Genomic DNA, 17,286 nt, shown 5'->3' on the forward strand with positions numbered 1-17,286 from the left:
AAACAACAAACAAAAACATCACTTCCACAACATAATTAATTATTTTTTATTTACTTAAGTTTGCATTTACAACTTTAAGTACATTTACTTAAATAAACTAAAATGTGTAAAAAGATCCCAAATATAGTACCAGCCATTGATGGCGCTGATAAACAAAAATAGCCTAGAAAACAAACCAAATCAATTACCTGATAAAATGGTTTCAGTATAGTAACTCACTAAATGATTATATAAATTATAATATAAATTAATAGGCATAATTTCAAATCTTTAATTCACACCATACAGTATTGTCAAACCATGTAAGCTTCAGAATAATGTACATTATTATCGGATGGTTTCTTCTTTATACATCCTTTCACCTAAACTGTGGGAAATGAAAGAAGAAAAAATTAATGTCTGGATGTCATTATAATGGCAATATTAACACTGGAAACACAGGTCCAAAGCAAACAGTGTCTGTTAAAACTTACTGGATTCCTGAGGATGCTGCCTGATTTCTGAAAGATTGAGGCTCGTTTAGAGCTGGTTTTGGCTGGTTCGGGTGCGGGGGGATCCGGTCTGGGCGGGTCCAGTCTCAGTGGGTCGAATCCGGGTGGATCCAGTGTGAACACATCCAGACTGGGCAGTTCCATTGTGGGCGGGTCAGGAAAAACAGTAGGCAGTGAACTGTCAAAACTATTGACTGTGTTCTCCGGAGGCGAGTCCATTGGGATCCCTCCAATCTCGTAGTGCTTTTTCCTGAGCTCTCCCAACCGTACGCGCTCGTTCGCCAGCTGCTTCTCCAACTCTAACACTTTCACCTTGAAACAAACAGGAGTTTATGTTTATGCATGAAATGGTATTTGCAAATCATTTTACTTGCAAAATGACTTGATTTAATCCTCTAGGGTTTTATTAGATGGTCTAAACAACATTTTTGTTTCAGAACTGATTCTGAGTTTGCAGCAGGGTCGGAAATGAATGTGCGCTCTTGCGAATTCTCTCATCATAATCAACAAAGTGCCGACACAATGCGAGTAAGAGATTAATTTCGCTTCAGTGATTGTAATGGGAGTTTTTGTGAGAGAGCATAACTCACGGTACAGTGAAGACACGGACCGCTTCAGTAATGGGGAACTTCATTTGCTTGCTTTCTGTATATAATTTATTCCATTTTGTTTTTCATTCTATTAAAATAGCCAATCTAATTTGTAAAAAGCAATAAACTAATTATTTTTTATCAACAATAATGATTTTACAGTCCTACCCTGTAATGAGTTCCTGTTTTTTTTTTCATTTTAAAATTGATATACTTTATGTTGGCTATTTACATTATGCAATTGTTATGCGAATACATGTATGCAAACTTCGAGCAGCATTAAACAGTCTGTGTAAGTACACATAAGTCTGTTCCACCTTGGCAATGTAAAGATGGCTTTTGTGGGTGTTGATAACATTTTATTGGTATTCTGATAATTAGGGGTTCAAGCATGAAATGCTGAAACCCTATTGTAATTGTAAGGATTCGTAAAACTGATCGTGCAGGCCAAACCGTAAGGCCTAGAGACGTGAAACCTGGCTAGATGGTAGGCCTCAATTTAGGGAGAACCTATCAGAGTATGACCCCGATTGGCCCATAGGTGGCGCTACAGCAACCAAAAGTAGTAGACTCAAGTGTCTTACACCACTGTGATCCCTGGCTCAAGGCGGACAAAATGTATATCTCCAATTTCGATTTAAGCAGGAAAAATTTTGTCCAAAACCTACTTTTGCGAACTAGTCCCTAGTTTTTCGCCCGATCGGAACCAGACCAGTCTAGGACAATTCTCTGGACTCTCTAGATCAGGTGTCACCAACCCTGCTCCTGGAGGGCTACTGTCCTGCAGACTTTAGGTCCAACCCTGTTCCAACACACCTGCCTGTAATTATCAAGCAACCCTGAACAGCTTGATTAGCTGGTCCAGGTGTGTTTGATTGGGGTTGGAGCTGAAATCTGCAGGACTGTAGCCCTCCAGGAGCAGGGTTGGTGACACCTGCTCTAGATCAATAGTTATCGGAAAAAAGTTGAACTTTTTGCATTTGGGTGGCTGTAACAGGGTCATTTAGAAAAGGGGTATGGCAAAAAAACACTCAAAAGCCTTTAAATCCTAAATGAAAACTCAGACAACTCATTAAATCGCCTTATGTGCTTAAAGGCCTCAAATGCTTGAACCCCGCTAAATGCTGCTTGCAGCTTTAATTATAATAGTAATTCTTATTCTAATTCTAATAGTATTCTGATTGATTGAAGTAATTGGTTCAATTTAAGTATTTTAAATAAAAGACAAATAAAAATTATTTAAATAAAAAAAAAAATCAATTCCAGGGGAAAAGTTCATTTCTGACACTGGTTTGCTGTGGCGCTCTACTTGAATCCTAAAACACTACCATTTTTTCACTTTGGTAAACTAACCTGGGAATCCATTTCTTCTGTTTTGAGCTTTATAAGAGACATGCCAGAAAAGTCCATGGAGTCTGTGGAGAAAAAAAAGTTAAAACCAACTTAATGTGCTTTCTGGCTTTATTGTGGCAGGTACAAACTTCACTACTTGCGTAGAGTAAGTTTCATGCTTTTTGCATTTGTGTCCATGACACTCACTTTTGTCCTCAATCTGCATTTGTCCTGACTTGGTAGATGTCACCACAACAGCGGCCATGTCGTTCACGTGGCGGGACGCCTGCTGTAAAGTATGGAGCTTCTTGTTGCCTCGATCCGCCTTTACCTGTTAAATGAAGGATTGATGAGTCAGAATAAACTGATTTGATTGGATTGAAAGCACACTTATATCTCTCTCATGGCTTTTACCTTTGAAGCAGCGACAAGCTGTGCCGTACTGGCCGCGATCTCATGAGAGCAGACGATCAGCTCTTCATATTTTCCTCCATCAGTCACGACTTTATCAGCCGATTCACTTTGTGAGAATGTAAATCAGAGTTATACAGACGTACACTAATGAATCCAGGTTAAAACTTTAAATCTACACTCAGATGTACTCACAGCATCTGCGTTGCACCCCATCCTACAGCCTTCGACGCAGAGATGAGACCCTCCGTCCAGCGTGAATTTTTAGCATAAAAGTCTTTATCAGAACCGGCGCCCTAAGACCGAAACAAGACCCTGTGTTTAAGAGTGTGAATGCATATCATTTATGATCTTAAATTGCTGATATAACCAAATCTTACCCGGCCACTTTTCACAATGTCTCTCTGCAGGTCAGTAGAGGCCGTCACCAACATGTGTATAGCCTATGGACAAGGTGACGGAAGAGATTCAAAATCACATTTATCTTGATATGCACTACCGTTTTTTTAATGTTTTTGAATGAAGTTTCCTATGCTCAACAAGGCTGCATTTATTTGATCAAAATACAATAAAAAGAATTATATTGTGAAAAATTATTGCAATTTAAAATAAGTGTTTTTGAATATATTTTAAAATGCAAAAACTTTTCAGCATCATTACTCCAGTCTTCAGTGTCACATGATCCTTCAGAAATCATTCTAATGCTGATTTGCTGCTCAAAAAACATTTCTGGTTATGTACCGTGATATATTTTCTTTCTTTTTTTCAGAAATCTTTGATAATTAGAAAATTTCAAAGAAAAGATATATATTTAAGATGTATATTTGTGTAACATTAGTCACCTTTGATCAATTTAATGTGTCCTTGTTGAATAAAAGTCATTTCTTTCAAATGTTTGAACACATTCACCTCAGTAAGTCTTAACATACCTTCATTAGATCCGAACAGGAGCCAATGATGCTGTAATAGAACAAAACACGAAAACTGAAATACATAACACATAAACTACAAACTTTATGTTATCTATGAAACTATATCCCAAACGAACCTTTGGTTAACTTCCAGTTTCACTCCAGAAGTATCTCGTCTTGCCTGGCTCAATATTTCCTGCATTACATAAGAAAATCCCATGAAGTCATAGCAAATGATTGAATCCAGTGTCATTAACACGGTGCTAACTTACATCCATTCTCAGCACAGCATCTTCAATGGCAGAGGAAGTCGCAGCCATTTCCTTATCCACCATATCTGCCCACTCTTCCTTCCGCACGTCTGCTCCCTTGGGCCGCAGGTCCTGCGAGAGATCGGGAAAGGGGTCTCTAATTACTCCACGCAAACACTAGCAACATATAAAGTCTGAAGATGCCGTCTCTGGCCCACCGCACCTGTCCTTGGTTGAGGATCCGCTGGACCACGTAGCGGACGGCGGTGGGGTCTGCTCTCGGGAGCGTGGCCTTCATCTTCAGCTCTTTCAGGTACTGGAGACAGTGAGTGGCACAATCCCGGCAGTTATCTGTCAAACCTATGGAGAAATGAACCAAAAACAGCTTGAACACGTTTAAGGTGGTCAAGATGGCTTTTGTAGCATGGTAGATGATTTGCTGCTGATTCAAGATGGTAAAGCAGCTCTAACTAGCTTGACTAATATGGTCTACCAAGTTGCAACCAGGTCTAAGGTTGACAGTCCAGTCATCTAGACCAGCTTGGACCAGTTAAAAACCATGTAAAACCATCTGGTATTAGCTGGATTTTCTAATGCAAATCAGTGGTACACATTTTGTACAAACCAACAAAACTTTGAATTACCATAAGATTGTGCTAATTTGTAACTTATTTTTTAATAAATTACAAATTATATCTAGACTAGCTTAGATTTGTCTAAGAACCATTAATGAGGAGCTTGGACCAGATAAAAACCATCTAGTATTAGCTGGATTTTGTAATACAGAACTTTGAACAAATTGAAAGACTATGTTAATTTGCTAATTCATTTTTTGAAATTATAAAATGCAATCTTGGACAATCTAAGGATCATAAATGAGCAGTTTGGACCAGCTAAAACCATCTGGTATTAGCTGGGTTTTGTAATTTGAATGACTTCGAAGACTGTGTTAATTTGCAGCATGTTTTTAAAAGAAATTATCAAATATATCTAGACCAGCTTGCACCATAAATGAGCAGCTTGGACCGGCTAAAACCATGCAAAACTATCTGGTATTAGCTGGATTTTCTAATGCAAATCATTGGTACGAATTTTGTAGAGCAAAACTTTAAATGACTGAATGACTGTGTAAATGCAACATTTTAAAAGAAATTATAAATATTTCGTATATAATGCTTTGTAGAGAAAGATTAATTTTGAATGTCAACAGCACTGAAAACACAAGAAATGTGCATGTGTGTGTGTGTTTTAACAGTAAGGAATGATTCTGGTTCTCACGGTCTGCTTGGTCCGTAGGTGCTGAGTGGGCAGTGCCAGCTCCGTTCACAATAGTGTCAGCGATGAGATGGGAGAACTGGGTCACCGACCTCAACAAACCACTCGCATCTAGAGGAAGAGGAAGAGATTACATCCCACTAACGGCTGAACCTGTAACTTACTGATGAGAGCATCCTTACCATCATTATTCCTCAAATAGGCTGCATGACTCTGCTGCATCTTATCAATGGATGCCAACGTCAACTCAGCCCGATTGATCAAATAATCTGCAAGCAGAGATTAGAGATGTGTAGAGTAAAAGAACTGATGAGGATATTGAGAGGAATGAGGAGGAGGATGAGGAAGGACGGACCTGGCGTGCTGACACAGCGCACATGTAGCGGGTCATCCACTTTGGCCACGGCGTCCAGCACGATGCCCTCGGCCTCCACCACGGCACACTGCAACAAACTGAACTGCTCGTCCTGCAGCTTCTGCTGAAACACTCCCGAGTCCTGACTCAACTGCACAGGAACACACCACAAACGCAACAATTCAGACCCTCAAAACACACTACAGATTCACCCGGGCTACAGCCCACTTTAATAGGATTAGAGTCCCAAATCATCGTAATTCAGCATTATATCAGCTATCAGTCAGCCTACTCTCTAAATATTGACATATCTAATATTTATATTATATAAAAAAATTATATTAATGTTTCCAATTATTAATTTGTATTATATATCATATTTCAGCATTATATCAGCTATCAGTCAGCCTACTCTCTAAATATTGACATATCTAATATTTATATTATATAAAAAAAATTATTAAATGTTCCCAATACTTATTTTGTATTATATATCATATTTCAGCATTATATCAGCTATCAGTCAGCCTACTCTCTAAATATTGACATATCTAATATTTATGACTAATATTTATATTATATAAAAAATTATATTAATGTTTACACTTATTAATTTGTATTATATATCATATTTCAGCATTATATCAGCTATCAGTCAGCCTACTCTCTAAATATTGACATCTAATATTAATATAACTAATATTTATATTATATAAAAATATATATTGTTTACAATTATTAAATTGTATTATATATCATATTTCAGCATTATATCAGCTATCAGTCAGCCTACTCTCTAAATATTGACATATCTAATATTTATATAACTAATATTTATATTATATAAAAAAATATTATTATATTATAAACATCAGCTATCAGTCAGTCTACTCTCTAAATACTGGCATAACTAATATTATATTATATTACATTACATTACATATATTTGCTACTATTTCAGGATTGTATCAGTGTCCCAAATCATAGTACTTTGAAAACAGTGTGCCAAAGTACAGAGGGAAGGCCTATACTATTGAAGGCAGATTTTCAAGGTATGCTTCCATGCATGCTTTTTGGAGGCATCTTGCCCACAATCCCTTGCTGTTTTCTGACCTTAGCCTGCATTTGGTTGTGCAGCGTTGCCATCTCTCTCTGAGATCGGTCTCTCTCCTGCAGCAGTGTGGTCTGGTGGAGCTGGGCGGCCTGACGCAGACTAGCCATCTCAGCCTCCTGTTCTCTCACTGAACGCAGAAGAACCTCCTTCTCCGCCTGCAGACCCACTAACACACTGCTCAGCTGGTCTCCAGTCTAAAACACACACACGGACGGACAAAAAATAAGGTATAGTTATGAAGGTGTAGTGGTGACCCAGTGGTGACAAACTGATTACACCCCTTAGTTCTTAGTGTATATATTGGACATGCTGTGTTTTCGGGTCGATGTTTTGCGCATAATCAAAATTGTGACAAAAAAGATAATATACGTTTTTTAATATATATTGTTTATTTATTCAATCTTTTATAAAATATGTTATATTTTATGTGCATTTACATTGTATGTACATAATATTTCATAACTAATATTTCCACTCTCTAAATATTGAAATAACTAATATTTATATAACTAGTGTTGATTATATTATATTACATTACAAATTCTGTATATTAATATTTGTTCATATTTTTTAAATTCTATTATATCATATTTCATGACTAATATTTTTATTATATTACATTATATTATATTACAATATATATGTTAATATTAAAGTCTATGCCTTATATTAATTATATTATATTATTATAATAAAATATTCTATTAATATTTGCTATTTTAAATTGTATTATATATCATATTTCAGTACTATATCAGCTATCAGTCAGCCTACTCTCTAAATGTTGTATCAGCATCAGATATTGGTTAACCACTAATACAAAAGTCCATATGCTGGTGAATATGGGTAGTAGACATGAAATGCTTTGGGGAAACTGGGAAAAAGTCACATTATGCATCAATTGCACAAATGTAAACATCCACACTTGCAAATGTTAGTAACAGAAAGACTAGTGTAGATGAAGTCCTCACGGTTTCTTTAGAGTTCAGAGCGCTCTGAGCACGCAGCGCCTCTGCTCTCTTCTCCTCCAGCTCGCGTCTCAGCTTCTCCATCTCCAGCCGCTGCTCCTGTTCCCGACACGACTGAACACCAGCACACAGCAAACAAACAAATAAAACCTCTCGTTCTTAAAGGGATAGTTCACCCAAAAATGAAAATTCTGTCAGTAATTACTCCCCCTCATGTTGTTCCAAGACTTCCGTTCATCTTCAGAACACACATTAAGATATTTTGCCGGCCCAGAAAGTTAATAAAGACAACATTTAAAATAATCCAAGTGACTACAGTGGCTCAAACTTAAGTTTATCAAGCGACAAGAATACTTTTTATGCGCAAAAAAAACAACTAAATAATGACTTTATTCAACTATTAAAGTTGGCCTCTGAGTGAGTTGACGTAGTGTAACAGCGCAGCGCTTCTGGGTTTGTACATCAGAACGCAGGCTCACTATTGGCCGACGCTGGTCATGTGTGTGATGCGTGTGATGCTGGCCAATAGTGAGCCTGCGTTCTGACGTACAAGTTCGTATAGTTGAATAAAGTCGTTATTTTGTGTTTTTTGCACATAAAAAGTATTCTCGTCGCTTTATAGACTTAAGGTTGAGCCACTGCAGTCACTTGGACTATTTTAAATGTTGTCTTTACTAACTTTTCTGGGCCGGCAAGTTTCAGTTACATAGAAGTCTATGAAGGAGTGAGACAGCTCTCAGATTTAATCAAAAATATCTTAATTTGTGTTCTGAAGATGAACGAAAGTCTTACGGGGTTGGAACAACCAACGCATTCTCATCCTAGGGCGTCATATACTGATGCTTTTGACATTTCGTCTACATCGAACGCACATGGCACCCTTTAGCGTCAATTTGACACGCACAGAGCTTTGTTCGGTTATGGGTAGGTTTAGGTCTGGGGTAGGGTTAGGGTTAGACCGCTAGGAGGCGCCTTCTGGCTCATATCTATCTGCGTCTCATATTGACGCTAAAGGGTGCCATGTGCGTTCGATGTAGACGAAATGTCAAAAGCGTCAGTATATGACTCCTTGGGATGAGAACGGGCTGGAACAACATGAGGGAGAGTAATTACTGACAGAATTTACATTTTTGGGTGAACTAACCCTTTAAGCTGTAAAATTGGGATTAATAGGACATTTCTTTATAAGTCTAATTTGTGTTGTTCTACATGACAGGAAGTTGCACAGACTTGTTCCTGCAGTTGGTTGTGCAGAGCTGTCATCTCTCTCTGATGTCGGTCTCTCTCCTGATGTAGGATTGACTGGTGGAGTTGGGCGGCCTGATGCAGACTAGCAATCTCAGCTTCCTGATCTTTCACAATACGGAGGAGCCTCTCTTTCTCCGCCTGCAGACCCACCAACACACTGCCCAGCTGGTCTCCAGCCTACAAACACACACACAGATCAGAGAACCCGTGCAGTTTACTAGGATGTGTTGATGCATTCAGATTCTAATCAAGAGACATGAAAACCTGCAGTCATTTATGTGCATGGGTGGAGGTCCTACCTTCTCTTTGCTCTGCAGGGCATTATGGACGTGGGACATTTCAGCCCTTTCGGTTGCTAGCTCGTGTTTCAAACGCTCAATTTCTGCTCTCTGTGCCTCCAACTGAAAATTAAAGTTCAGTTAATGAGATATTTCAGCCAGGCCAATAAATAGGCAGATATATCTGCATCAGGTACAACTAAATCTTCCACACACTTATCGATGGATAATGCACATTTTCTCTTTTGAAATAATTATGAGCAAATCAAAAGTTTGGGGTTAGCAAATTGTTTTAAGAAATGTATACTTTTATTCAGCAAGGATGTATTAAATTGATCAAAACTGACAGTATTTTTTTTTTTATTTCAAATAGATTCTGTTCTTCTGAACTTTCTATTCATCAAAGAGTGCCATAAACTGTTTTCAACATTGATACTAATAATAAATGTATCTTAATGCAGCAAATCAGCATATTATAATGATTTCTGAAGGATCATGTGACACTGAAGACTGGAGTAATGATGCTGAAAATTCAGCTTTGCATGACAGGAATAAATTACATTTTAAAATATATTCAAATAGAAAACATTTCTTTTAAATTGTAATTATATTTTATAATGCATATTTTAAAATTATATATATATATATATACAATTACTGTATTAATTGTATTTTTGCAGCCTTGTTGAGAAACGACCCCAAACTTTTGAACAGTAGTGTGTGCATGAAATAAAAACATTTAATTTCAGCAAGTGTATGCATGTCTCATTTGGTTTTATGCAATTTTAATTTAATTAATCCTATCATACATATAGGCATTATATCAGATATCTCCATCAGTCATTGAAAAATTCCTATTGGTTGTGGTAAGACGACTTCTCTAAACCTCAAGAATGACTGGAATCATAAAGATAAATGTGCAGTGTGTGTGACCTGGGTGCTGTTGTCCTGTCTCAGTTGTTGTCTCTCCACCAGTATCTGTTGTTTGGCTGTGAGCAGATCCTCCTGCGCTTGCTGAGCGCTGTTCACCTGCTTCACCATCTCTGCATTCTGACACACACAACAATGATGATAAGCGCATGGAAAACAACATTTCAACAACTTCTAGGATGAATTAAGGTCTTTTTTTCTCCAGAACTGCTCGTGTCAACACGTTTGTGAAATATCTCTTGCATTTTGCCTCATATTCACAGAAATACGAGGAACATAATTACAATGTGTTTTTTTGTGGAGTTTTGTGCAGTTTTACTGGAGGCTCACACATGATTGATGCTGCAAGTGACAAAAATACAGACACTGTTTGTCATTATTATGTGAGAAATACAGCTAAATAATTCAGTCGTCATAGGCACAAACCTTTACCTTCCTCATGAGATCAGCATGTCTGCTGACCAGCTCGGCGTGTTTCTCTTTGAGTCGAGAGAAGTGTATCTGAGCAGTTTGAGCTCTGCCTGGAAAACATGAGAACGAGAGATCAACCTCACTGTGAGATTTTCATTTACACTACCGTTCAAAAGTGTGGGGTCTGTAAAGTTTTTAAACGAAGTCTCTTCTGCTCATCAAGACTGCATTTATTATTATCAATGCTGAAAACAGTTGTGCTGCTTCATATTTGTGTGGAGACCGTGACACATTTTCTTCAGATTCTTTGATGAATAGAAAGTTTAAAAGAACAGCATTATTTGAAATATAATATTTTGTAACATTATAAATGTCTTTACTGTCACTTTTAATCAGTGTAATGCATCTTTGCTGAATAACAGTAATAATTTCTTTCTTTCTTTTTAAATCAGTAACACTTTACAATAAGGTTTTATTTGTTAATATTAGTTACATGAACATGAACATGAACATGCAATGAACAATATTTATTAATTCATTTCAACATGCATTTTTAACATTAAAAGTTGTATCTGCTAACATTAGTTAATGCACTGTGAATTAACATGAACTTTTTAATAACTAACATCAACAAAAGTTAATAAATGCTGTAAGAATATTGTAACGTCTGAAGAACGACAGACAAGGGAGGCTCCATTTCTGAACCTTTAATCGGAACGCAAGAACAACTGAAGAGTTCAGATGCAAAAACCTCTAAGTGCCATCTGAAATTTTCTTCTAGAATTATAATTTTTATCAAGCTTGTTTATTTAAGTTCAGTAATTTCACTTTAATGGCAATTAATAGGTCATTTTCATTGCTTTTAAGTGAAATTACTGAACTTAAATATACAAGCTTCATAAAAATGATCATTCTAGAAGAAAATTTCAGATGGCACTTAGAGGCTTTTGCATCTGAACTCTTCAACTTTACACAAACACCAGCCTAACTCGTTTCTATCTCCCCTCTTTTCCCGAACTCCCCGCCGTAACCCTATAACTGACGGTGCAAAACAAAAACCTGGCAATTTCAGTCTGTGCGCTATACTATATCACTCTTTGTTAGTTCATGTTAGTTAATGCATTAACCAATGCAACCTTATTGTAAAGTGTTAAGACCCCAAACTTTTGAACGGTAATGTATGTGTTTTTAAAGCGTGTCTGGGGTCAGAGGTCACTCACTGCCCGCGTCATCGGCCGTGGCCTGAATGCTGGCGGCGACTGCGGTCTGGGCTCTGAGGTTCTCCATCTCCATGCGCAGACGTTCGTTCTCCACCAGCGCCATCTGCTTGTGCGTCCGCTGCTCATCAAGCTCAGATTCCAGCATATTCAGTTGAGTTTTGAGCTGGACCACGGCGCGCTGGGCCTGCAGACACACCAATGATGGGAATCACGGGAGAAGAAAATACTTCTTCAAGACGGATGTAAGTAAAGTCAAATGCCTTACCTCCACTTTTATGAGCTCCAGCTCTGGTTTCACCACATCAAGTTCCTTCCTCAGTGTATCAGCCTCAGTCTCTCTGAGGATATATAGGTCAAATGAAAAGAAATGCCTTTTCCTCAATTTATAAAAACAGTAAAGACATCAAAACTATCAACACAACTTATCTTTGTCAACTTTGCTCTCCATTTATACATATGAAATAGATCTCATAAAGCGAGGAGATCTCAGGCGTGTGTTACCTTTGCTCGGGTATGTCACTTGGAGGGTCGTACTGGTTGTAACCGTAATACTGTTGAGCAAAATAATCAAATGTTAAGATTGTCACAGATGTAGAAAAGCTCTTAAAGGGGTGGTTGATTATGATTTGACTTTTCTAACTTTAGTTAGTGTGTAATGTTGCTGTTTGAGCATAAACAACATCTGCAAAGTTACAACACTCAAAGTTCAAAGCAAAGGGAGATATTTGCTTTTAAAGAAATCACTTTTTAAGGACTACAACAAACGGCTGGTAGAGACTACACAACATTCCTCCCGGGTTAGTGACATCACCAACCCTAACATTTACATAAACCCCGCCCCCTGAACACGATTTATAGATTATCATGACAGAATATGCTAATCAATGACTAGAAGATAACTACACATAAGTTACATAAATTCATCAACTACCATTCAGAAATGTCCTGTTGCTTCTACATGTTGTCACTTCTTCTTGAGTCTCTCCATCATTGTCTGACTCCGGTTTGAACATAAAAGGCTAAACGTTTTTTGAAATTTTCAGTGCATGTCTGTGTGAGTGCAAGCTGTTGAAGCTCCACCCCCTGCGCCGGGAGCAGCAGCTCATTTGCATTTAAAGGAACAGACACAAAACGGTGCGTTTTTTGCTCTCCCTCAAAAAGTGACAACTTTAACATGCTATATAAAAATATCTTTTGAGCTAAAACTTCACATACACACTCTGGGGACATCATAGACTTATTTTACATCTTGTGAAAAGGACATTATACCAGCCCTTTCAGATCTTCTGCGAGCCGATCTACTGGCCTACAGCTAAAGCTTGAGCACTCCAGGCTGTGTTTACCATCTGGTACTGTCCTTCACCAAAACCCAGCTGCGTCTCCGTATCATCGTCGTCCGGGATTCTCTCGTTCTGAACGACCACGGGCTTCACGTGATCAGCGAGTGAAGCCGCACGCAGGAAATTTGGAGGCTCCTAAAACATTCAGGAACTTTAATTTAAGCAGCATTTATTCATATGCATTTGTCCAACATGTTACGCAATATGACAATTATTGTTTCTTTTATAGGATTTTGTGAAAAAGTTTTCAGTCAACATTTGAAATTTGATTAAATATGGATGTGAAAATCTTACATTAGGAAGATCAGGGATCTGAATGATAGTTTTGAAAAACTCCATCCCTCTCGCTCTCTCGAAAAACTGTGTCAAACTGTGGAGGACAAAGGCAGACCAATAAACTATATGGTCAACATCAACAATAGGTCAAACATTAAAGAGAAAATTCACCCAAAAAGTTTTTAATTCCTCACCTTCATGTCGTTCCAAACCCGCAAGACTTTCATTCATCTTCGAAACACAAATGAAGATCTTTTTAATTAAATCTGAGAGCTTTCTGTCCCTCCATTGACGGCTACACAACTACCACTCTGACGCTTCAAAAAGTTCATAAAGAGATCGTAAAACTAATTCATGTGAATTGAGTGGTTTAGTTCAAATTTTCTGAAGAGACTCAATCGCTTTATGAAGAGATTGAATTTAGGCTTACGGGTTTGGAACGGCATGAGGGTGAGTAAATGATGACAGGATTTTCATTTTTTTTGGGTGAACTTTCCTTTAAAGTGTTTTGATGTCTGATTTTACTTTCAAATTTCTAGATTGGAGCTTTGGTTTCAAAGCTGTTTATTTAAATAAATATATGAACCATAATATTGGTCATTGGCTGTTGGTATTGACCAAAATTGACTGCAGACCACCGTTACCTGTTGAACTGCTCGCGGAATCGTTCTCTGTGTCCTAACAGAGCGTCCGTCGGTATTCCTGTGACACATATGCACAACGGCTGTTGAACTCAATGAAAATCATTCACTTAAATAAAGAGAGAAGCATGTAAAGAACATGACTCACGGCTGTGCAGCTTGAACAGGAGCTTGACCAGGAAATGGTAGAGTGGACCACAGTCCTGAATGACCAGAACCAGCGGTGCCAGACGGCACTGACCCACCGCAGTGGTAGAGCTGGTGGAGCTGGACTCCATCTGCCGGAAAACTGCATTTAAAAATAAATAAAAAAATTATAAATTATACATACAAACATTAAAAATCGAACAGATTTATACGATTTTTGAATGAAGTCTCTTCTGCTCATCAAGGCTGCATTTATTTAATCAAAAATACAGTGAAAACAGTCATATTGTGAAACATTTCTTGTTAAAAACTATTTTTTTTATTTTAATATTTTTTTAAATGTAATTTATTCTTGTAATCAAAGCTGAATTTTCAGCATCATTACTCCAGTCTTCAGTATCACATTATCGTTCACAAATCATTCTAACATGCTGATTTACTGCTTAAGAAACATGTATTATTATTATCAATGTTGAAAACTCTTGTGCTGCTGCATATTTTTGTGCAAACAATGATACTTTTGTTCCAGGATTCTTTGATAAATAAATAGAAAGAACAGCATTTATTTGAAATGGAATATTATATAACATTATAAATGTATTTACTGTCACTTTTGATCAATTTAATGCATCATTGCTGAATAAAAGCATTTATTTCGAGTTAAAACATTATTGCATCCTTGATAAGACACTACGCTTACCTGTTTCTTGCAGCTTTAGAGCTCCATCCATGTAGTCCAGAACCTCACCTGTCATGTCAAACCTGTATAAATAGCAAGCATGAGCATATATTTCCATTAACAGATCATTTAGGAAACTAAATCATAAGCAATGCCCTTACACTTTGTTGATATCAATAGCGATGGCTTTATCAAGAACTTCCTCAGGAGTTTCAAGGTTTGGTGGGATTTCCAGATGCTGTGGGGGAAACAGGACAATATATATATATAAACGGGATAGTATATGTTTTGATGAACTCAAATGTTATTAAAGGAAACATTAAGCCTGCCTTTAAATGGAAATCGATTTTGATACACAGCAGCTTGGCGTAAAGCGCAACAATATGTCCATATCTATCATGTAGATTCCCCTAAAAACATAGCAAACACATACAAAATTGAAGTTAAAAGATTCACATGCAAGAATAATCGATTTATATGAGATGATGTAAATATGTTATACATGACTGTATAACATCCAGATAATTTTAGACGCTCACCCATAATGTTCCCATTTGTCCAATGCCTGCAGTGTGACCTCTGCTGTCTCGTAAAGTCTGAAAGAAAGTAAAACAAAAATGTGTAGGGTAATTTTAGATGAATAAAGTAAACTTAAAGCCATCTGATGATACTGTGGTAGACGGGACTGACGTTGGGATGGCCGTCTCGGAGGAGTTTGTGCACCATGTGGCAGAACTTCCAGCTGAGGATGGCGTTGCTGGACAGCGGCAGACTCACGGCATGAGACCAGAACGTGACGGCGCCGCCTTCCTTATGTGTGCCTAAAATAATCTCTGGACAAATGTTTAGGACAATGTACTAGTCCAGATATCAAAGATGATACAGAGCAAATTTCAACTGTCTACTTTAAATGTAACTATATTAACTCTTACTATTAACTCGTAACTATATTAAAGCTTACTATATAAAGTAAGAAATACAAGTATGTCCAAATTTATTTGCATACATACAGTGTATATTGGGCGATATATACTCTAATATAGGAAATCTCAACTGGTTGATTGCTTGTGACATTGCAAAATGTATTGTAAACATTATCGACAAGCTCTAATCTGCTAAATGCAACATGAAGATATCAAGATATTATAAACATTAAAGTCATTACTGTCTGTAAAGCTGCTTTGAAACCATGTTTATTGTGAAAAGCGCTAAACATAAATTTGACTGACAGATTAACTGAGTAAGGATATACTATTACTGTAAATAATGGACATCTGTGTGTAATGCTCATTACAACACACAAATGATTATAAATTGGAGATATATGAATTAAACTTCCTCCCCGCATCAGACTAACAATATGCTGTATTAAAACTATACTAAAGGATACTGCGTCCATATTTCTCTTTGATAGGGGCCTCTGCGCTGGTGATGGATTTGGAGATGCTTTGAAGCTGTAAAGTAGATGAAATAAAGATTTATAGATATTAAATGATGCACACAAGTAATGCTGAATGAATATGACACATTTTAAAACGTTAAATAACACACATTACAAATGCAATGAAGTAAAAATGCAAATTAATAACCACTAAATAATTGTTGCCAGGTATAGCATCGGAGTCTCATCTTACATGTTTGACCATTACAAACAAAAGTACAGTTAAAAGTATTGGGTCTTAGTAATATAATAATAACATGGTAGTGCTCCAACAGTAGCCTACTTCAAATAATATCATGCATGGTGCATATAAAAAGAGATATTACTATGGTAAAATATATTACCATGGTACAAATGGAATTACAAAGGTACATACCCAATAAAGTTTATGGTATTAAACTGACTAGTATATCAGGCCCCCCAAAAACATGGTACAAACTGTGGTACATACCAAAAAGCATTTTATCACCGTGGTACACGTCCAAAAAAACATTTTATTATAACGACGTATGTCCAAAATCCACAGAATGTAAATGAAAACTAGTGTATTAAAATATAATAACGACTACGCTAATAATGTCGCGGTGACGACGCGAAGCGTGTAATGTGGAGATTTAAAAGTGGGGAATATTATCATTGTTTACTGTCATATTACATTATTTTATTATTGAAAGAAAAAGAAACAAACTAAAAAAAAAGATTATCAGTGAAAGTATCATTAGTAATAAATTATTTGACAAACAGTGGCCACTGAACATCAAATGCACGTTGAATGAAGTAAAACTGTGGGTAAATCTCACCTGTAGTTTGACGAATTGCTCCTTTTCCGCAGCTAAAGCCTTTTCAGATTTATCCGTTTTCTCGTTTTTCTTCGATTCGGTTTTCTTTGAGGCCATGTTTACTTCTTCCTCAGACTAAACCAGTCTGTTTCAGAGTCCCGACGAACTCTCTCTCTCTCACACACATACACACACACA

At 37.1% G+C, this 17,286-nt stretch overlaps 1 protein-coding gene across 2 annotated transcripts; it reads right to left on the reverse strand.

The window, feature by feature from the left end:
- Positions 1-20: 20 nt before the first annotated feature.
- On the reverse strand, positions 21-17,275 carry hip1r (huntingtin interacting protein 1 related). Of its 2 annotated transcripts, none has more exons than XM_079861253.1 (34): positions 17,110-17,275; positions 16,259-16,322; positions 15,559-15,701; positions 15,408-15,464; positions 15,198-15,278; positions 15,030-15,106; positions 14,890-14,951; positions 14,191-14,331; positions 14,046-14,103; positions 13,420-13,495; positions 13,129-13,260; positions 12,287-12,336; positions 12,051-12,123; positions 11,786-11,969; positions 10,587-10,675; positions 10,158-10,274; positions 9,246-9,347; positions 8,929-9,123; positions 7,702-7,812; positions 6,730-6,924; positions 5,617-5,767; positions 5,444-5,530; positions 5,265-5,372; positions 4,210-4,346; positions 4,008-4,118; positions 3,873-3,931; positions 3,754-3,784; positions 3,205-3,267; positions 3,020-3,120; positions 2,828-2,933; positions 2,621-2,744; positions 2,435-2,496; positions 474-803; positions 21-367 (listed from the first exon to the last, which is right to left on the reverse strand). In XM_079861253.1, exons 1-34 carry the CDS (start codon positions 17,203-17,205, stop codon positions 359-361), a joined length of 3,582 nt encoding a protein of 1,193 aa, XP_079717379.1. In that variant the 5' UTR covers positions 17,206-17,275; the 3' UTR covers positions 21-358. The 2 variants fall into 2 exon arrangements, with proteins under 2 accessions (XP_079717379.1, XP_079717378.1); XM_079861252.1 differs by having other exon boundaries at positions 10,581-10,675.
- Between the last annotated feature and the right edge of the window lie 11 nt (positions 17,276-17,286).

The sequence above is a fragment of the Squalius cephalus genome (genome assembly GCF_949319135.1).
Source record: "Squalius cephalus genome assembly, chromosome: 24".
In the NCBI taxonomy this organism is placed as follows: Eukaryota; Metazoa; Chordata; class Actinopteri; order Cypriniformes; family Leuciscidae; genus Squalius; species Squalius cephalus.